This window comes from Gadus macrocephalus, chromosome 18 (genome assembly GCF_031168955.1).
Source record: "Gadus macrocephalus chromosome 18, ASM3116895v1".
NCBI lineage: Eukaryota > Metazoa > Chordata > Actinopteri > Gadiformes > Gadidae > Gadus > Gadus macrocephalus.
This window is the reverse complement of record NC_082399.1, coordinates 641,225-663,242: the sequence shown is the minus strand read 5'-3', so window position 1 is coordinate 663,242 and position 22,018 is coordinate 641,225. Positions and strand designations below refer to the sequence as shown.

Here is a 22,018-nt window from a genome sequence, read left to right as displayed (position 1 = left end):
ACACACACACACACACACACACACACACACGGCAATACATTTGACCTTTTACATTTCTGCAATTTTAGCAATGCTTTGCGCTTTTCATTCAGCTGTCACTTTATTTGTAACCATTTACTTTTTCTTAAATGGTGTGCATGTTTACATTGTTTACTCCATTTAGACTTTTGAACTTGTGTTCAAATCCTCTCACTTGATTTAAGCCATTTAACGTTTCTTTATGTCTTAATCTATGTGGCTTTATTAAAAAATATGTTCAACCCCACTTTGTAGGCCTACTACAGCCCCCACCGCATTTTCTGCAGGAAGTTTTCTATTTTTTGTTGTTGATAATAAACTTTGAAGGGCAATGGTTCTAGTTTTCACCTGATGTTTAATTTAGAGACAATTGTTTTCGTGGCTTGGTTACACAAGCTGAAAACACACCGTAAACCCCCGGGCATGTACCACAGGGCCAATACATCCACCAGGATGAGAACCGGCCCAACGTGAACACAACCCATCTTATCTCAGAGACCTGCAGACTCGGGTGAAAGGTCTGGTCCGTGTGGGTCTCTAGAGACTTGATCATGAACCTTGTTTCATACCGAGGCTTCAGCCCGCAGCAGCAGGCAGAACTCGGGGCTTCCTGCTGAGAGCCCACTGCAGGATGGCGCAAAGCGTTGCTCTACCGGAGGAAGCGGTGTGCTTCTGTGGTTTGGTTCATCACGACGGCCCGACGGGTCTATCAGAAGCTCTGAGCACAGGAAGCATCTCTCTGTGACGAGATTAAAGTTGAAGGTTCAAGATGACTGCGTTCATTGTTATCACGTCAGGCAATTGAACTGCAGTTTCCTCTCGGTCTCAGTGGTGCTATTCAGGAGTAAGTAAATTGGGTTAGGACTAATCATCGGTTTAAATTAATGCACGAAAAAATACCAGACCTCAATTGTCAAAAAGTTTAAAGTTAAAAAAGTATGCGTTTTGACCACTATGAACTCATATTTTTCTTTTTTGGGTTGAGTTGTTACAATTTATCCTACAGCAGCCATGATATGACATTTTCCAGCTCGTCGCTGTCCTTTCTAAAGCCCAGAGCGACGTCACGTCTGGAACGGTACATTTGACCTACTTTATCCTCTTCAGTCGTTCAGCGTTTCTAGCTCGTGGCCTCATGTGCTGGAGCCACTGGTGGCCCCGTTCGGACTGCCCAGCCCCCAGTCGCATGTGTTTCCTTTTATTTGGCTTAACTCAACATAAGAAAGCATACTTCGAAGTCTGAGCTACCCCGTGCTGACTGAAGAATGCGTATGAGGCATGGACGGGGAAGTAGAGGTAAGAATCCTAAAGTTGGTGTGTTATCTTGTGTGCACATGCAAAAAGAATCCACGTCTGCATGTCGCTGCTTGTCATCTGACAGGTGTGTGTGTGTGTGTGTGTGTGTGTGTGTGTGTGTGTGTATAGGTGTGTGTGTGTGTGTGTGTGTGTGTGTGCGCGCGCGGTGTGCATGCGCTCAAAAGTTGTTTGACTCTTGTATGTCACAACTGTTTTTCGAATAACTGTTTCTCCGCACATTCTCCGGTCATTGGAGACATTTGAGTAATGACCCCCCTAGACCCCAGTGTGGGGCTGAGGGGGGACGGCCTATTGACGGCAGCTGTTTCTCATTTCACCAGCGGGTCCGCCCATGCTGTGCCCGGCGTTATGTGTGAGTGTATCAGTAACGACAATTGACCGGATTAAGCAACGCGCAAGGGCTTTCAACTTGGGAAGGAAAGGCTCCACGATAACGGGGGAAGAGGAACTGAACCTGACTTTTAACGGGTGAGGGCGATTTACCACATATTGTAGTCCGGGAGAAGGTCCGGGAAAGCCTCCATGAGATGCCTAGAATGTACCCTTTAACTAGAGGAATAAAAAGAAAAATGCAAAACTTGTAACTTCAGTCATCAACTAAATGTCTAGGCTACATGTGATTTCACTATTGTAGCGTTTCGTTTTTACACATACCCACATGGTTATATTTGTTAAAATGCTTCGGGTTTTTGGGAGGAGTAGAGCCAGTGCTTTCCTCGTCTCTTTCTGTCCGTTATCAAGAGGCGCTCCTCGGCTTATCGGTTCGCCGCTAAACATTCTCTCCGACTCCGCCCCTTCGTCCCTGCTCATCTTGACGTTCGGAAAATTAGTTTGTTTGGATCAAATTGGAGAAATGTGCTGAACAAGCGATTCCTATCTTGTGGCGTGAATAGGATTTGATGACACAGGCCATGTATGCTGTGTCTTTGACACAGTAAAAGAGTTTGAAAGAGATGCAGTCGTTCTGGTTTAACTTTACGAGAGTGTTTTCTAGAGCTCAGCATAAAACATGTCACTATAGCTAAAAACGATCTACCTAGTTTAAAAGGTTTCTTGTCACACATGCAATAGAAACCGACAATGTTTTTTTTGGATGTCTCTTGTCTTGATGGTGATCCAATAATCATCTGTGGGAGTGTGGATGATGGCTGGTTTAGGTAACATGACAGTAACATGGTTAAAGTTTAGGTAACATGACAGTAACATGGTTAAAGTTTAAGTGACATGACGGTGAAAGATTAAGTCAATCCTTCTTATTCCTCTCCAATATCTCATGCTCACACTTGTTTGTCTTTGTCTCTCTAGGAGAGGAGCACAGAGTCTGCGGTGGTCCAATTAAATCCCCCTTTGAGAGCCTCCTAATTGGACGAGGCCCCGCCCACGTTTTCTCCATACCCCTGTGGCTCCGCCCCTCTGGGATCACCCAACGGGGCCCCCCCTGTCCTCTCCTCCTCCTCCTCTCGCTGAGACCGCCCTCCACCCCCTCTCAGCGGCCCCCCATGCCGTTGTGGACCGCTAGCCCCGCCTGCGGCCTGTGAGCGGCGTGCGGCCGGGCGACGGCGTGCCATGGCGCCCAGGCTGCGCATCGTGTTCGGCCTCCTGGCGGCCGGCAGCCTGCCCCTCTTCTACCTGATGAGTGTGAGCCTGGAGGTGTGGACCCCCTGGCACATGGACCTCCTGGGGCGGGCCTGGTACGCAGCCAGCCCCTCCCCCACAAGCAGGCAAGTCGGTTAAACTACCCCCACACACACGGGCACCCCACCATTCTGGTTCACAGCAGGAGAACAGGCTGGTGACTTCCAGTGGGACGGTCTCTGGTAGGACCGGGCGTGTTGGAGCGTTGGGGCCAACGCAGCAGGGCGGGGCGTCCGTCTGGTGGAGGTCCATCTCCAGACAGTAAATGACCGGTCGGGGCCTCAAGCCGCTCATTTGGCGAGGAGCCGCCGGTCTCTGTGGGCTTATGGCTGAAGGCAGTGGAGAGACCGTGTGCTTTGCTCCACTGGAACCATTACTTGTTGCGTCACAGGGGACGTACCACACACCAACAGCACCATTGTTATCTGAGGCTGCAGCTGCCCTTCTGTCAAATGTGGGAAAAACAAGATGCTCAGTTTGCTCCCGGTGTTTGAATGTACAAAGCCACCATCCTCTGAAGAAAGTCAACAATGAAAACAGAAGGAGAGGGATGGGGACAGGTATGAAGGGAGAACAGCAGCTCCACTGACATGTTAGTTTTCTAGTGGCCTCTGGTTGAGGCTGGGTTGTTGAGGGTCAGAGGGTTCTGCATATTTCATGTAGCGTGTGTCTTTCTTTGTGGCTGACATGTGATACAGCACAGCTACGATGAAGATGATGATGTTGAGGATGACTCATTGTCATTGTTATGAAAGAATTAGAGGTGTAAACATTCAATTTAGTTTGTTTAACCACCCTGTTGTATATTTATCCTGATAACAGCTGATGCCCTATATCAGTGTTCTTCTATACCATACACATAGGTTCACTGGGATGTTAGGGAAGGCAGTCGATATGGAAGTCATATCGCTTAGATTGAAGAAGCAGACGGATGCAGGCGGATTTCCACCCGCTCAACGACTTATTTTTTGTATTTTGCCCCTTGCAGCATTCCAGGAGATCGCCTGGGGCCCCTTCGGCTCAACAACAGTCTCTTTGGCCAGGACCCCGGGGCCTCCAGTGTTGACCCGAGCACTGTGGCCCCAGACCCGTCCAGTCCGGGGCCACCGCCGTCCACCACTGCTGCCGCCGGCCAGCCGCCGGCCAGGGGGCCGAGGGTAACCACGTCTAGACCAGCCCCCATTGAGCTCACTCCCAGGGTGCTGACCAGGGGGCCGAGGGTAACCACGTCTAGACCAGCCCCCATTGAGCTCACTCCCAGGGTGCCGGCCAGGGGGCCGAGGGTAACCACGTCTAGACCAGCCCCCATTGAGCTCACTCCCAGGGTGCTGACCTTCGAGGAGGCCTACATTGGAGATACGTACAGCAGAGAAGACATCCCACCACAGACAGTGAGTCGTCGTCCATTTGTCCAATGTCCAATAGGGCAGCAGTAGCTCAGGAGGTAGAGCGGGTTGGCTGGTAACCGGACGGCTGCTGGTTCGATCACTAGTGTCGAGGTGTCCCTGAGCAAGACGCCTCACCCTAACTGCTCTGGGCAGAGAGGGGGGGCGCCCCCTGTCTGTATGAACTATACTATAGGGAGGACTGTATCAGCATGTTGTTGGAACTGCATCAGGTGGTTTCTCGAACCAGCAGAAGGTGATCCCTGCATCCTCTTCAAACCGGCTATAGTTGTAAGATGGTGTAATGATTCCATTAGTGCCCCCTATCTGCTCCCCCAGACCTGCCCAGATTCCATCGCCAGGAAGTGGTCGTCATCCGGCTTTAATGGCAGTTTCCTGGGGACCGTTCCGGTTCTCCAGTGGGCCAAGGACGTCACGCTGCTCCAGCACCAGCGCCTGAAGCAGTTTCACGGAGCCTACGGATGGTCCTCGATGGATTATGACTGTAAGAATTATTTTTCGTACTTTGTTTCGATCCGTTCGCACAAAGAAGTCTTCTTCAGCAGAATATGTTTGCAACGAAACGGGAAACAAGGCCTAAGCTCCGCCCCATTGCAGTGTCTGTTTCCTGCACATGCTCTGTGCTGTCTCCAGAGGTTCTGCTACCACATGGGACTGCTGGATCCCTGATTGTGCACAACCCAATGTGGGACTGTGTTGCCTCTCGCTACAACAGATATGAGCTGTCGATTATGTCTATGAGAGCTCGATAATCGGTGGCATGTGGCTCAGGAGGTAGAGCGAAGGCTGGTAACCGGAAGGTTGCTAGTTCGATCCCCGGCTCCTCCTAGAGTGTCGAGGTGTCCCTGAGCGAGACGCCTCACCCTGACTGCTCCAGACGAGCTGGCTGTCGCCCTGCGTGGCTGACTCCGCCGTCGGAGTGTGAATGTGTGCATGAACGGGTGAATGTGAGGCAATGTTGTGAAGCGCTTGGAGTGGCCTCTGGTTAGAAGAGAGCTGTGTGAATGCAGACCATCGCCCATTTACCATTACGACAAAACGCGTCGTCCTGATCAGGAGTGATCTGGCAGAATGACATGAAGCGCGTCCACCTCTGAACCTCCTCACTCCTCCTCCTCAGCGCTGAAGGCCACGCTCTCCGTCCTCAACCTCACGGCCAACCACCAGATGTTTGACGACTGGGAGCGCCGACGGAACGGCTCGCAGTGCATCCGCTGCGCCGTGGTCGGCAACGGGGGGATCTTGAAGGACTCCGGCAAGGGGCCCGAGATCGACGGCCACGACTACGTGTTCAGGTAGCCCCGTCTCCCCCGTCCCCAAATAGCTAGTGTGTGTGTGTGTGTGTGTGTGTGTGTGTGTGTGTGTGTGTGTGTGTGTGTGTGTGTGTGTGTGTGTGTGTGTGTGTGTGTGTGTGTGTGTGTGTGTGTGTGTGTGTGTGTGTGTGTGTGTGTGCGTGGTGTATACATATCTATATTAATGTCTCTAACTCTTCAGGACGAACGGGGCTATCCTTGATGGTTTCCAGAAGGATGTGGGCACACGCACCACCCACTACACCTTCTCCACCAACACTATGAAGAACTCCATGGGGGGCTACCGCAGCGCGGGCTTCAGGGGGCCACCGGTGTCCAAGGTAAGAACCACCCCCCCATGGCCATCACAGCACCCCCACCGCCACCAACACCACCGTACCATCACCCCCACCCCCACCGCCTCCACCAGCACCACCCCCACCACCCCCATCACAGTGCCACTACCACCACCACCACCACCACCATCACTGTGCCATCACCCCCACCATCCCCACCACCTCCACCACAATCAACACCACCACCACCACCACCACCAGCACCACCACCAGATCAATCGATAAACATTGTTTGGTACGACTCCTTTTGGAAACTGTTACTGTTCTATCCCATATAATAGATTGGATGATGGCTTTAATGATTAATTGACTTTGATTACCTGGAGTGGTGTTGATTAACCTTTGCTGACCTCACAGCGAGGACCTGGTCGTAACATAACAGCACGGCTAGAGTCTGATCACCACTTCACTCAAATAATGTGCAACATGTCCTCTGCTTCACATCAGTTGGCCAGCGTTCTGCAGGCTCAAATAACCCTGTTGACTCATAACATGCTAGCATTCACCAAGACTTGGGCACTGCTCTTCAATGTATTCTTTTTTTAATCTTGAAGGTTTGCTGAAGGTTATGTTACTGCCGTCGGAATCCTCATATCTGCTTCTCAACTGACTGTTTTTTTCATGTTTTTATTTTGAGTCTCTCTCGTTCTGATGCTGTCTCTTTGTCGTCCCTCTCATTTGTTCGACAGGAAACGCGTTATGTCTTCCTTCCAGACAATGATCGGGACTACCTGATGGTGAAAGCTGTCGCCACACACACACCGGTGGAGCGAGGCCACGATAAATCCAAAACGTAACCATGTGTTTGTGTGTGTGTGTGTATGCGTGTGCGTGTGTGAGTGTGTTTGTGTGCGTGTGTGATTGTGAACCTTTTCTAATGAATAAAATGTTTTGTATGTATCGATTTTAGCGTTTGTTTCTATTTTATGATTTTTAGAGCTGGATACATATATGTTTTCTTTTGGACCATTTTGTGTCTTTTTTTTAAGGTGAAATTTCAATGTTCTCGGTTCCAAAGTATTTTTTAGAGAGACACGCTGAATAAAAACCTCATGTTTTCAAACTCAAAAAATAATCGTTTGAATAATCGGGATTTCAATATTGACCAAAATAATCGTGATTATGATTTTTTTCCATAATCAATCAGCCCTACTCTATGGTATATGCAGCATGTCCGGTCTTTATTGCTATGAGTTAAACAAATAAAGGGAAAATTTGAAATTTGCAATTCTAGAATGTCAATCACAACACATGTGAATATATTCAACTCCTCAGTTCTGTCTGCTTCTGCATAGTGTTCCGACCTTTCTTTGTAGCAATAAACTATAAAATTGCATTTCTTATTCCCGATAATTTGCGTTTGTTTTGTTTTCACAGTCCACCAAAGTACTTCGGAGAGGATGCGACGGCGGAGAAGCTAAAGATGTATCACCCAGACTTTGTCCGCTACCTCAGGAACAGGTGAGCCAGACGATACAATAAACGACCAAACAGTTGAACAGGCTGAGTGTTCAACTTGAGTGGAGTTGGGGGAGGTGGTCTGAGTTCACTGGAGATCTACATGGATGGACAGAAGTGTTTGTGTTTCTAATGAATGAGTGCTGTTGTTGGGAAGAGGGCGCTGTAGAATGCGTCTGAGGGCAGATTTTCTCCCATCTGCCCACACTGTCAGCCCCTTGCCCCACCCATAGGGGGCCTCTTACACAATGCACCATTCGCTTTTTTTAAATATTCTTTTGCATTCTTTGATTGAAACCCATCTGGTAGGTTCTTTACAGCCCAAACACTGAAGAAGAGATACAGGGGGATCTTCCGTCCGTCCACGGGATCTGTGATGCTTCTGGCTGCTCTGCACACCTGTGACCAGGTAACCAGGTTACAAAGGCGTTCTAAGCATGTAACTAGTTACATAATAACCATATCTCCACTGAACTTTGGTTCCCAATATAATTAGTTATAATCAAGTGTGCATCCAGTCATAAACAACCTTTTTTATTATTATCATTATGAGGATAATATCAACTCACAAGGTCGTCAACTGCTCCATGACCCTAACCCTCGTGTCTAAGATGGATCTTCTTTGTGGTTTATGATCATCTTTGCCGTGCAGGTCAGCGCCTATGGCTTCATGACGCCCGACTATAGCAAGTACTCGGACCACTACTTTGACAAAACCTACCACAAGGTGATATTCTACGCCAACCACGAGTTCCGCTTGGAGCTGGAGCTGTGGCAGCAGCTGCACAAGGCTGGCCTCATGCGGCTGTTCATGAGACCGTCGACCACGGGGAGCCCCTGACCAGCTACACACGGCCCCCAGAGTAACGGGACGGGGTAATCTGGGGGCCGGAGGACCTGGCGTTTTTAGGACCGATTGGGCAAAGAGCACTGAGGGTTTTTTTCTCTCAAAGCTTTTTTTCTAAGATTTTTTTATTTGGCTTTCCGTGTACGGCGTAATAATTGTGTTGGTTTTCTCGTCAAGCTAACAGGTAAAAATGTAGACTTGATGGGAAACCACATTGTGGCTGATTGCCTTGACCGAACCCTGTCTCAGACGTTCTCCTCCAGTCATTCTGTGTGCCTTGAAATTCAGAAGAAAAAGTTCCAACAGAACGGTCTTTTATTTTAAAAACTTAATTTATTTCTGTTTTAAAGCAATTTCATTGGTGTGTAGTCTACGATGCAAACTGCATTTTAAAAACATTATTTTACAAATGACTCTGAGGATCCTCCTCCCTGTGGCGTTAACTCATGGAGGGAGAAGGTGCCGTGTCAAGCTGTGGTATTGTGGAGCTGGGGGACATATTTTAACGGACTGAAGATGTTTCCCCTGACAACACCGGGAAAAAGCGTCCCTTTCTCTCATGGCCGAGCAGGGGGGTTTCCAGGGACAACTCTTGCAGGGAGCGTTGGCGGCGGCACCTGCGACGACCTCGCTGAAGAACGCTCGTCTCCTCACTGGTGGACTGCAGATGAGGTTTTTTTGTGCTGCGAAACAATAATAACGGCGCCTCCGTAAAATATACTGCATAGAGTTTGTCCTGCCAAAGACACTCCGCGAATCAGGGAACTTCTTTTTTATACTGTTGAAGGACTTTCTGGTGTTGAATCAATGGGTGATTTAAGGGCTAAAAACTTAGACTGGCATTGCACAATTTCTGACTGTGATTTTGATTCCTGAAATTTGTTTCCAAGTAAAAGGGTGACCTCCGACCTGCTGGGGTTCACAACAGGTTCAAGTATTGTCTCGTCATCCTTTTTGTGTTTGGTTGGAAGAACAAGGATAGCTTTGAGGACGCTTAAAACAGACTCCATGGGGAGTTACCCCTGGCTGAGGGGTGTGTGACAAAGATCTGGTGCTGACGCTAAGGACAGGATGTGGAAAGTCTGGCATATCTCTAATGCTACTTGTAGCATCCCGAGCTGGATAATGATCTGTCTCTTTACCTGATGGCTCCGTTTTGAGCGAACAGACGATCCCTTAGCTCCCTGAAATCTGTGAACACATCTTGAACACGAGAGCTACAAAAGGAACCCCCCCCTGATGGGGGGGGGGGGGGGGTAGAGAGCAATTGCTGACTGGGCGGGGGGGGGGGAGACGTGGCCGTGTGCGACTCCTAACACTATGGGCTGGTGGATAATTAAACAGAATTTTTTTTTTTATTATTTTTTAAATTGCCATGGGCCCCCCCTCTGCCTTGGGCCCCCCCACGACTGCCTCACTTTCCCCCGCAGTCCGTCGGCCCTGCGCGTGTGTGTGTGTGTGTTCGGTGTGTGTTCGGTGTGTACTTGCGCTCAAAAGTTGTTTGACTTGTATGTCACAACTCTTGTTGTAAAAATACAACAAGGGTGTGGGGCTGAGGGGGGCGGCCTATTGAGGGCAGCTGGTTCTCATTTCACCAGCGGGTCCGCCCATGCTGTGCCTGGCTTTGTGTGTGAGTGTGTGTAGTGACGACAGTTGACTGGGTTAAGCAACGCGCAAGGGCTTCCAACTTGGGAAGGAAAGGCTCCGCGATAACGGGGGAAGAGGAACTGAACTGGAGCTTTAACGGGTGAGGGCGATTTACCACATATTATAGTCCAGGAGAAGGTCCGGGAAATGAGATGCCTAGAAGTAGGCCTAAACTAGAGGAATAATAAAAAAAATATATAACTTCAGTCATGAACTAAATATGTAGGCTACATGTGATTTCACTAATATAGCGTTTCGTTTTTAAACATGTTTCACATGGTTATATTTATTAACATGCTTCGGGTGTTTGGGAGGAGTAGAGCCAGTGCTTTCCTCGCCTCTTTCTGTCAGTTATCAAGAGGCGCTCCTCGGCTTATCGGTTCACGGGAATCACGGCTAAACATTCTCTCGGCCCCTTCAGCCCTACTCATCTTGACATTCGGAAAATTTGTTTGTTCGGATCATATTGGAGATAATTGCTTAACATGCGACGCCTATCTTGTGGCGCAAAAAGGATTTGATGCCACAGGCCAGGTTTGCTGTGTCTTTGACACAGTAAAGGAGTTTAAAAGAGATGCAGTCTCTCTAAGAAATGGTTTAACTTGTTAAACTACGAGAGTGTTTTCTAGAGCTCCGCATTAAACATGCCACTATAGTTTAAGTAACATGACAGTAACATGGCTTAAGTTTAAGTGACATGACAGTGAAAGAGGATGTCAATCCTTCTCATTCCTCTCTCCAATTTCTCATGCTCGTATGTCAGCCCAGTCTCACGGAAATATATGTGTCACGTCACGTCATTTAATCTATTCATTCGTGATCTGGGACAAGTAATTTCAATTTTTTCGTGCCAAAAGCACAAATTTCAAACTCATTCTAAGAAGAGAAGAAGTAGGCCTAGCTACCTTTTTCCCCCCGGTTTGCCTACAGAGCAGCGCACCTGCATTAAATATATCTGTGAATTGTCACAATTTCTCAGCATCAAAGGTGAAAGTAGAAACGAGTGGCCAGAAGCTGTCATATTGTTAGAAATTTGTGCTTTTTGGCACGAAAAAAATTGAAATTACGTGTCCCAGATCACGAATGAATAGATTTAATGACGTGACGGTGTCACGTATTTCCGCGAGACTGGGTTGTGTATGTTGTGTCTGGGGTCCGCCTTCCATTCCGACGTACCCCCACTCCGACATTGACGTCTAACGCCCCGTGCCCACTACCTCCGCCTGTTGACTGATCCCCATTGACTTTGAATGGGGACGGACGCGCAATGCATTGTGGATCCGTCCGTTCCGTTGGAGCCTTCGGCTGCCCCGAGCGTTCGCCACCGTCAGAAAGTTGAAAAATGTTCAACTTTTTTGGCAGCGACGGTTCCGTCATCCAATCAGATCGCGTATGCTTGGGCTTGGCTGACGTATGCCTCTGCAAAGACTACTCCCCCATCCGTCAGCCACGCCTTCCCACGTCCGTTGACTGACGGTGCAGTGGGCACGAGGCGTCACGCCCCGTGCCCACTGCCTCCGTCAGTTGACCGTTGCCCATTGACTTTGAATGGGGACGGACGCGCAATGCATTGTGGATCCGTCCGTTCAGTTGGAGCGTTCGCCACCGTCAGAAAGTTGAAAAATGTTCAACTTTTTCGGCAGCGACGGTTCCGTCATCCAATCAGATCGCGTATGCTTGGGCTTGGCTGACGTATGCCTCTGCAAAGACTACTCCCCCATCCGTGACTGACGGTGCAGTGGGCACGAGGCGTGAGTCAACAAGTTGAAAAATGTTCAACTTTTTCGGCAGCGACGGATCCATCATCCAATCAGATCACGTATGCAAATTTAAGCACTGTGACGCGACTCGGCATTACCACGGCGCTCACCTCTGTAGGCCTATTTGGTTACGGTAATAAAACTGACCGAGAACACCTTGGATAATCAGTTTGTAATCACCAACGTAAAATGTTCTTGAACATAACCCCTTTTTAATGCCTGATTTGTCATGAAAGCATCAAGAGTAACGGACAACGATTGTGTGGAGTGTGACTTGGTTTTCCACACTTGGGATTTATTTGACATATGATTATGTGTTTTCAGTGTCACTGTTACGTATTTTAAGAATCTAAGCTACCCACACATAGACCCAATGAAGCAGGACCAAACATAAAAATATTATGTTATCGACACATGTTGGACAGATGCTTTATTCCATGCAGTCGCGCCGTCAGTGGACAGTATGGAGTGACGGGATTAAATATATAGAATTTATTTTTATTTCCATTGTAAGGAGATGTTTCTGGAGTTATAACTGTGCAATAACGCAGTTTACTTAAATTATTCAGATTAGGCTACATAGATTTAACGCATGATACGGGTTGAAATTAAGTTTATGAAGGGCGATGATAAAACATAATCGTTCTTCTCACTCTACAATTCTTCCGTCTGACTTCAGTTCACCAATTCTCCTTTTCCTCCAAACCATGCGTACGCATGGGTCAGAGTTAGCTTAGGGCTGCGCACATTCTCCCGTCAAGTTGTTTTTTTATAGATCACAACCTTGGCGTGGAAAGTCACGTAGGCCTACGCCAATTTCAGCCCCGTTTTGTACGCAACGGTTATAAATGAGACCCGGTTTTCACCATCCACTATGAAATGTCCCCTTTTGTCCGCGATTACATAGCCAACGTGGTCTTATTGTAGCCCAATCATTAACTAAAAAACACATAGAAAGATTAAAGCATCCAGCATGATATCAACAATGCGTGAGGGCATACATACGCGACAGGGATAATCGTGGAATGCTGCCCAATTTAATCTGCACTGTGGAAGGGGCGGAGATGTTCGCGCATTTCAGAAGCAGGGAGATTACAAGACAAAAATAAATGTATAATTTGCCGTGTGGCTGCCTGGCACTAATGCTCCCGTTGAACTGATCTTTATTTCATCATGAACAATGGGCTACTTGGACTGACGAGATGAACCGCCCGTTCTGGCGTTGCTTATTCCAACGCCTGTCCGGAATTCCACAGCAGCAGGATGTCGGCAAACAAATCGATTTTGGAGCAAATTCACCCATCAAACAAATACGCGTAGGCTAATTTGAAGAGCGTTGGTCTCTGTGTTGAGGTGATGTTTTCGGAGCTTTATGAGGTTGATGTCTTTCACTCACTCACTTACTCACACACGCACTTGCACACGCACACACAAAACACGTCATCAGAGAGCAGGGCTATTTAATTGCCGGATCCTGCCCACGAGGGAATATTTACTTGCCCGTATAGTTAAAAGAAAAGGTTGGGGGATATTGTTTAACAGTCTATGTTTAACGGATTAGCTTTTTATGGGCAAAAGCTGTTGGTTTATTTTTATTGATCCCCTTCGAGAATTTGTGTGGAACGGTGGTTCCAGGGCAGGTTATATTCTCGCCTTTCTCCTTTGTAAAGCATATTGTATTGCCTTGGGCCGATAACTGCGCCCATTCGTTCTGCCGCGGCACTCCAAACAATTAATTTCGTTCCCATATTCGTCCAATCCACTCTAATAGTGGTCCCGCATTGAGTTTAAATCCAAGTCTAACGAATAAATTGTCCAGTTTTAAGTTTCATAGAATATTTATTTATACATTCCCAGGCCATGTTAAATAAGTGCACGCCCTGCCCTTCACAACACACAATATCATCACAACCAAAATTAGCAATTAATCAAATAGATTACAGATAAATAATACTGAAATGGCTGCTTTTTGGTTGAACACAACGAAATATTTACGATCCCCCAATGTTGACCTGAAGTTGGCGCCACTGATTGATAGACTGTCGGAATGGCGGTAACAATAATAATAATAAATGAAATTTATATAGCGCTTAATATGGTACTCTAAGACGCTTTACATATTGCCCTATCAAAACTATGTAAGACAGACTAGGAAAAAAAAGAAAAACGGAGGTTAAACATGAAGAATAAGGTGGGAGTTAGGTGGAGAAGGCTAGTGTAAAAAGGTATGTTTTGAGTGCAGATTTGAAAGAAGAGAGGGTTGGAGAGACTTTGATGTGGGAGGGGAGTGAATTCCAAAGGGTGGGGGCAGCAACTGAGAAGGCCCGATCACCCCAAGTCCGGCGCTCAGTCCGTGGAACTTGTAGCAGGTTGGCAGAGATGGACCTGAGGAATCGGGAGGGGGCGTGGTGATGGAGGAGGTCGGCAAGGTAGGGGGGGGCTAGGCTGTTGAGGGCCTTGGAGGTGATGAGTAAGATTTTGTAGTTGATTCTGTGTTTAATTGGAAGCCAATGGAGTTCACGGAGGACAGGTGTGATGTGTTCTCTGGAGCGGGTACCAGTGAGGAGGCGTGCAGCTGAGTTCTGGACATATTGAAGTTTTTTGAGGACTTTGTTGGTGGTGCCGTAGAGAAGACCATTGCAGTAGTCGAGCCTGGATGAAATGAAAGCGTGGATGAGTGTCGCAGCAGCGGTAGTTGACAGGTTGGGGCGGAGGCGGGCGATGTTTCGGAGGTGGAAAAAGGCAGTTTTGGTAATATGGTTAACATGGGGGAGGAAGGAGAGAGTGGGGTCCAGGATAACTCCAAGGTTACGGATTTTGGTGGAGGGGGTGATGGTGGAGCCGTCAATGTTAAGGGTGAAGTTCAGAGTGGAGTGAGTGAGGGTGTCAGGACCAATGATGAGGATTTCGGATTTGTTGGAGTTGAGTTTGAGAAAGCTGTTTTGCATCTAGGTCATGATGTCAGTCAAACAGTTGGAGAGGGTTGAGAGGGTGGAAGGACTGATGGTTTTGGAGGGGAGGTAAAGCTGTGTGTCATCGGCGTAACAATGGAACCGGAGTCCATGGTGACGGAGGATCTGACCAAGAGGAAGCATGTACAGAATGAAGAGGAGTGGACCAAGCACAGAACCCTGGGGGACACCGTGGATGAGAGGAGTAGTGGCTGATTGACAGTTGTTGATGGCGATGAATTGATGTCTGTCGGAGAGATAGGATCCGAGCCAGGAGAGGGCGGTGCCAGTGATGCCAAGGGTGGATTGGAGACGGGAGAGGAGAATGGAGTGATTGATCGTGTCAAAGGCAGCACTGAGGTCAAGGAGGATGAGGATATTTAGGGAGCCAGTGTCAGAGGATAGCAGAAGGTCATTGGTCACTTTGAGGAGGGCAGTTTCTGTACTGTGTTTGGAGTGGAAACCGGATTGGAAGAGTTCAAAAGTTCGGTACGAAAAGGTTTTGGAATGGGGGCATGTAACCGTTGTCTTTGTCTCTCTAGGAGAGAAGCACAGAGTCCGCGGTCGTCCAATTAAATCCCCCTTTGAGAGCCTCCTAATTGGACGAGGCCCCGCCCACGTTTTCTCCATCCCCCTGTGGCTCCGCCCCTCTGGGATCACCCAACGGGGCCCCCCCTGTCCTCTCCTCCTCCTCCTCTCGCTGAGACCGCCCTCCACCCCCTCTCAGCGGCCCCCCATGCCGTTGTGGACCGCTAGCCCCGCCTGCGGCCTGTGAGCGGCGTGCAGCCGGGCGACGGCGTGCCATGGCGCCCAGGCTGCGCATCGTGTTCGGCCTCCTGGCGGCCGGCAGCCTGCCCCTCTTCTACCTGATGAGTGTGAGCCTGGAGGTGTGGACCCCCTGGCACATGGACCTCCTGGGGCGGGCCTGGTACGCAGCCAGCCCCTCCCCCCCAAGCAGGCAAGTCGGTTAAACTACCCCCACACACACGGGCACCCCACCATTCTGGTTCACAGCAGGAGAACAGGCGATGTGGGAAAAACGTGGGAAAAACAAGATGCTCAGTTTGCTCCCGGTGTTTGAATGTACAAAGCCACCATCCTCTGAAGAAAGTCAACAATGAAAACAGAAGGAGAGGGATGGGGACAGGTATGAAGGGAGAACAGCAGCTCCACTGACATGTTAGTTTTCTAGTGGCCTCTGGTTGAGGCTGGGTTGTTGAGGGTCAGAGGGTTCTGCATATTTCATGTAGCGTGTGTCTTTCTTTGTGGCTGACATGTGATACAGCACAGCTACGATGAAGATGTTGAGGATGACTCATTGTCATTGTTATGAAAGAATTAGAGGTGTAAACATTCAATTTAGTTTGTTGAACCGCCCTGTTGTATATTTATCCTGATAACAGCTGATGCCCTATATCAGTGTTCTTCTATACCATACACATAGGTTCACTGGGATGTTAGGGAAGGCAGTCGATATGGAAGTCATATGGCTTAGATTGAAGAAGCAGACGGATGCAGGCGGATTTCCACCCGCTCAACGACTTATTTTTTGTATTTTGCCCCTTGCAGCATTCCAGGAGATCGCCTGGGGCCCCTTCGGCTCAACAACAGTCTCTTTGGCCAGGACCCCAGGGCCTCCAGTGTTGACCCGAGCACTGTGGCCCCAGACCCGTCCAGTCCGGGGCCACCGCCGTCCACCACTGCTGCCGCCGGCCAGCCGCCGGCCAGGGGGCCGAGGGTAACCACGTCTAGACCAGCCCCCATTGAGCTCACTCCCAGGGTGCTGACCAGGGGGCCGAGGGTAACCACGTCTAGACCAGCCCCCATTGAGCTCACTCCCAGGGTGCTGACCTTCGAGGAGGCCTACATTGGAGATACGTACAGCAGAGAAGACATCCCACCACAGACAGTGAGTCGTCGTCCATTTGTCCAATGTCCAATAGGGCAGCAGTAGCTCAGGAGGTAGAGCGGGTTGGCTGGTAACCGGACGGCTGCTGGTTCGATCACTAGTGTCGAGGTGTCCCTGAGCAACACGCCTCACCCTAACTGCTCTGGGCAGAGAGGGGGGGCGCCCCCTGTCTGTATGAATGTCAAGTTATCTGGGTGATGTTTTCATTTGTGCTTGCCCAACTTGAAATGGCACTGTTAGACAGAGTACGCAGGACAGCTCAAATCCTTCTCCTTCCTTTTATTGAACATGAATTATTTTAAACATGAACAACAAGCATTCCGTATTGCGATTCGGATTCGGATTAGGATTAGGATTAGGTTGAAAACCAATGCGTGCTCTCGTGTCCTCCAATGCACAAACCCTTCCATGCCCGGCCGGAAATCGCGGACCTTTATAGCCTCACCCGTGCTCACTCACCTCACGTGCCGTAATCAGGCAAGTGCCACCCGGTGTGTTTACAAATCGAACACGTGTGATTTGCGCATTTCCCCTCCACGCCACTAGAGGTCGTCCTCAACGATGCGATGCTATTTCTTTTAATCTAAATGCGATCTCTGTCTTTACAATGAACTATACTATAGGGAGGACTGTATCAGCATGTTGTTGGAACTGCACCAGGCGGTTTCTCGAAACAGCAGAAGGTGATCCCTGCATCCTCTTCAAACCGGCTATAGTAAGATGGTGTAATGATTCCATTAGTGCCCCCCATCTGCTCCCCCAGACCTGCCCAGATTCCATCGCCAGGAAGTGGTCGTCATCCGGCTTTAATGGCAGTTTCCTGGGGACCGTTCCGGTTCTTCAGTGGGCCAAGGACGTCACGCTGCTCCAGCACCAGCGCCTGAAGCAGTTTCACGGAGCCTACGGATGGTTCTCGATGGATTATGACTGTAAGAATTCTTTTTCGTACTTTGTTTCGATCCGTTCGCACAAAGAAGTCTTCTTCAGCAGAATATGTTTGCAACGAAACGGGAAACAAGGCCTAAGCTCCGCCCCTTTGCAGTTTCTGTTTCCTGCACATGCTCTGTGCTGTCTCCAGAGGTTCTGCTACCACATGGGACTGCTGGATCCCTGATTGTGCACAACCCAATGTGGGACTGTGTTGCCTCTCGCTACAACAGAAATGAGCGATTATGTCTATGAGAGCTCGATAATCGGTGGCATGTGGCTCAGGAGGGAGAGCGAAGGCTGGTAACCGGAAGGGTGCTAGTTCGATCCCCGGCTCCTCCGAGTGTCGAGGTGTCCCTGAGCGAGACGCCTCACCCTGACTGCTCCAGACGAGCTGGCTGTCGCCCTGCGTGGCTGACTCCGCCGTCGGAGTGTGAATGTGTGCATGAACGGGTGAATATGAGGCAATGTTGTGAAGCGCTTGGAGTGGCCTCTGGTTAGAAGAGAGCTGTGTGAATGCAGACCATCGCCCATTTACCATTACGACAAAACGCGTCGTCCTGATCAGGAGTGATCTGGCAGAATGACATGAAGCGCGTCCACCTCTGAACCTCCTCACTCCTCCTCCTCAGCGCTGAAGGCCACGCTCTCCGTCCTCAACCTCACGGCCAACCACCAGATGTTTGACGACTGGGAGCGCCGACGGAACGGCTCGCAGTGCATCCGCTGCGCCGTGGTCGGCAACGGGGGGATCTTGAAGGACTCCGGCAAGGGGCCCGAGATCGACGGCCACGACTACGTGTTCAGGTAGCCCCGTCTCCCCCGTCCCCAAATAGCTAGTGTGTGTGTGTGTGTGTGTGTGTGTGTGTGTGTGTGTGTGTGTGTGTGTGCGTGGTGTATACATATCTATATTAATGTCTCTAACTCTTCAGGACGAACGGGGCTATCCTTGATGGTTTCCAGAAGGATGTGGGCACACGCACCACCCACTACACCTTCTCCACCAACACTATGAAGAACTCCATGGGGGGCTACCGCAGCGCGGGCTTCAGGGGGCCACCGGTGTCCAAGGTAAGAACCACCCCCCCATGGCCATCACAGCACCCCCACCGCCACCAACACCACCGTACCACCGCCTCCACCAGCACCACCCCCACCACCCCCATCACAGCACCCCCACCGCCACCAACACCACCGTACCATCACCCCCACCCCCACAGTGCCAGCGTTCTGCAGGCTCAAATAACCCTGTTGACTCATAACATACTAGCAGTCAACAAAACTTGGGCACTGCTCTTCAACCCATTATTATTCGTCTTTTAATCTTGAAAGTTTGCTGAAGGTTATGTTACTGCCGTCGGAGTCCTCATATCTGCTTCTCAACTGACGTTTTTTTTCATGTCTGTCCGTCTCTGTCTCTCTGTCTGTCTCTGTCTGTCTCTGTCACTCTGTCCGTCTCTGTCGCTCTGTCCGTCTCGGTCACTCTGTCTGTCTCTGTTGCTCTGTCTGTCTCTGTCGCTCTGTCTGTCTCTGTCGCTCTGTCTGTCTCTGTCGCTCTGTCTGTCTCTGTCGCTCTGTCTGTCTCTGTCGCTCTGTCTGTCTCTGTCATTTGGACTACAGGAGACGCGTTATGTCTTCCTTCCTACCAGTTACCGGGACTATCTGATGGTGAAAGCTGTCGCCACACACACACCGGTGGAGCGAGGCCAAGATAAATCCAAAACGTAAGCGTGTGTTAGTGTGTGTGTGTGTGTGAGTGTTAGTGTGAGTATGTTTGTGTGCATGTGTGATTGTGAACCTTTCTAATGAATAAAAAATGTTGTATTACCATGGCTCTATCGTGTATGCAGCATGTCCGCTCTAAATAGCTATGAGTTAAACCAAAAAGGGGCAAATTAGGATTTTTGCAATTCTAGAATGACCATCCTACAATTAAAGGGTAATCCCGGTGTAAAATGGGTTTGGGATATGTTTTTTATGATAACGAGTTGAAACTTTCGTTTTGGAGCACAAAAAACGCACATAGACGCTTTCTTCAGTTGGCTGTTTTTAGAAGATTCTATCAAAGCACTATAAACTTGTAACGATGGGGGCACTGGTTATGGTAAAAACTCATTTGCTATTTTTAACCAGTTAAAAGGCTATAAGTAGCCCTACAATTCTTTGGTAGTATAATAAGGGTCTTAACATATAAAACAAGGCATTGAGAACTTTGTAAGTGTACAAATTGTTAATTAAAAAGGACATTTTAATACACACAATACCATCAGTAGATCCCCGTTGACGCCATTTTGTTTTTAAGACTCGATAGGTAGTACCCTTTAACATCACTTGTGAATATATTCAGCCCCTCAGTTCTGTCTGCTTCTGTTTTGTGTTTCGGCCATTCTTTGTAGTTGTCAAGGTCCGCCCCTGGTTTTCCCGTTCACCTGCCTGCCACCCTGATCTCCCCTAATTAACCCAACCACCTCCACCTGTGCTCCCCCTATAACCGTCCTCTCCTTTCACTCAGTCCTTGCCAGATCGTCTCTAGTTTCATTCAGAGCTTTCACGCAACTCCCGATTGTCTTGGTCTACTCCACTCTGCCTGTTAACGAACCTTCGCCTGTCTGACGTCCTGCCTGCCGTCCAGTCCCTGTCGGTCTGTCTGCTCCTCTGTCCCCGTCTCCTGATCCACCTGCCTGACTTCCTGTTATCAACCCTTCGCCTGCCTGACCTCCTGCCCGACATCGAGTCCCTGTCAGTCTGTCTGCTCTCCAGTTCCCGACTCCCGATTTGCTCTTCTGCCCTCCTGTTGCTATCTCCTCTCTACTGACCCACCGATGATTCCCCGCCCACCTGTCGGTGACTTTATTGTCTGCTCTCTGCCTGCCCGATCCTTTACCAGAATAAATCCTTGAACTGTCACTTGGGTTCTGCCTAACCCCCCCCCGTTACAGTAGTAGTAAACTGCAAAATTGCATTTCTTATTCCCGATAATTTGCGTTTGTTTTGTTTTCACAGTCCACCAAAGTACTTCGGAGAGGACGCGACGGCGGAGAAGCTGAAGATGCTTCACCCAGACTTTGTCCGCTACCTCAGGAACAGGTGAGCCAGACGATACAATAAACGACCAAACAGTTGAACAGGCTGAGTGTTCAACTTGAGTGGAGTTGGGGGAGGTGGTCTGAGTTCACTGGAGATCTACATGGATGGACAGAAGTGTTTGTGTTTCTGATGAGTGCTGTCGTTGGGAAGAGGGCGCTGTAGAATGCGTCTGAGGGCAGATTTTCTCCCATCTACCCACACTGTCAGCCCCTTGCCCCACCCATAGGGGGCCTCTTACACAATGCACCATTCTCTTTTTTTTAATATTCTTTTGTATTCTTCGATTGAAACCCATCTGGTAGGTTCTTTACAGCCCAAACACTGAAGAAGAGATACAGGGACATCTTCCGTCCGTCTACGGGATCTGTGATGCTTCTGGCTGCTCTGCACACCTGTGACCAGGTAACCAGGTTACAAAGGCGTTCTAAGCATGTAACTAGTTACATAATAACCATATCTCCACTGAACTTTGGTTCCCAATATAATTAGTTATAATCATAATCAAGTGTGCATCCAGTTATAAACACCCTTTTTTATTATTATCATTATGAGGATAATATCAACTCACAAGGTCGTCAACTGCTCCATGACCCTAACCCTCGTGTCTAAGATGGATCTTCTTTGTGGTTTATGATCATCTTTGCCGTGCAGGTCAGCGCCTATGGCTTCATGACGCCCGACTATAGCAAGTACTCGGACCACTACTTTGACAAAACCTACCACAAGGTGATATTCTACGCCAACCACGAGTTCCGCTTGGAGCTGGAGCTGTGGCAGCAGCTGCACAAGGCTGGCCTCATGCGGCTGTTCATGAGACCATCGACCACGGGGAGCCCTCGACCAGCTACACACGGCCCCCAGAGTAACGGGACGGGGTAATCTGGGGGCCGGAGGACCTGCCGTTTTTAGGACAGATTGGGCAAAGAGCACTGAGGGTTTTTTTTTTTCCTCAAAGCTTTTTTTTTTAAGATTTTTATTTGGTGAAGGGCTTTCCGTGTACGCAGTGGCGGTTTTGGGCACGGGCGAACCAGGCAGCTGCCCGGAGCGCCATATTTGTGGGGGGCGCCAAATCACATGGGGGGGGGGGGGGGGGGCACAAGCAAGCAAGCAAAAAAAAAAAAAAATTCAATGAAGTACGTAACATTGTGTGGGGAATTCGTATTGTGGCGCCCCCGCTGGCTGCAGGCGTACACCTGCTCGTTGATACGGGTCCGTGCACAGACGGAATGAATCAGGGAACATATTTTTTATACTGTTGAAGGACTTTCTGGGGATGAATCAATGGGTGATTTAAGGGCTTAAAACTTAGACTTGCATTGTGCAATTTCTGACTGTGATTTTGATTTCTGAAATTTGTTACCAGGTAAAAGGCTGACCTCCAACCTGCTGGGGTTAACAAAAGTTTCAA

General features: G+C 49.1%; 2 protein-coding genes across 4 annotated transcripts in view; both read left to right on the top strand.

The window, feature by feature from the left end:
- LOC132446731 (alpha-N-acetylgalactosaminide alpha-2,6-sialyltransferase 2-like) overlaps window positions 1-9,263 on the top strand; it is a 14,627-nt gene extending 5,364 nt beyond the window's left edge. The window contains exons 3-12 of the mRNA XM_060037173.1: window positions 2,641-2,654; window positions 2,855-3,026; window positions 3,908-4,361; window positions 4,695-4,860; window positions 5,497-5,671; window positions 5,871-6,009; window positions 6,714-6,817; window positions 7,402-7,485; window positions 7,792-7,891; window positions 8,135-9,263. Coding sequence (XP_059893156.1) covers window positions 2,641-2,654; window positions 2,855-3,026; window positions 3,908-4,361; window positions 4,695-4,860; window positions 5,497-5,671; window positions 5,871-6,009; window positions 6,714-6,817; window positions 7,402-7,485; window positions 7,792-7,891; window positions 8,135-8,323 — 1,597 coding nt within the window. The 3' untranslated portion in view covers window positions 8,324-9,263. The remainder of the gene's footprint in view (window positions 1-2,640; window positions 2,655-2,854; window positions 3,027-3,907; window positions 4,362-4,694; window positions 4,861-5,496; window positions 5,672-5,870; window positions 6,010-6,713; window positions 6,818-7,401; window positions 7,486-7,791; window positions 7,892-8,134) is intronic.
- LOC132447062 (alpha-N-acetylgalactosaminide alpha-2,6-sialyltransferase 2-like) lies at window positions 635-22,018 on the top strand. 3 transcript variants are annotated; one of them, XM_060037734.1, is made up of 11 exons: window positions 635-1,096; window positions 1,656-1,803; window positions 15,230-15,645; window positions 16,257-16,596; window positions 17,360-17,525; window positions 18,156-18,330; window positions 18,456-18,594; window positions 19,144-19,247; window positions 20,527-20,610; window positions 20,913-21,012; window positions 21,262-22,018. In XM_060037734.1, exons 3-11 carry the CDS (start codon window positions 15,491-15,493, stop codon window positions 21,487-21,489), a joined length of 1,491 nt encoding a protein of 496 aa, XP_059893717.1. In that variant the 5' UTR covers window positions 635-1,096; window positions 1,656-1,803; window positions 15,230-15,490; the 3' UTR covers window positions 21,490-22,018. The 3 variants fall into 3 exon arrangements, with proteins under 3 accessions (XP_059893717.1, XP_059893716.1, XP_059893718.1); XM_060037733.1 differs by having other exon boundaries at window positions 635-1,803; XM_060037735.1 differs by lacking the exons at window positions 635-1,096; window positions 1,656-1,803 and adding an exon at window positions 9,800-10,076.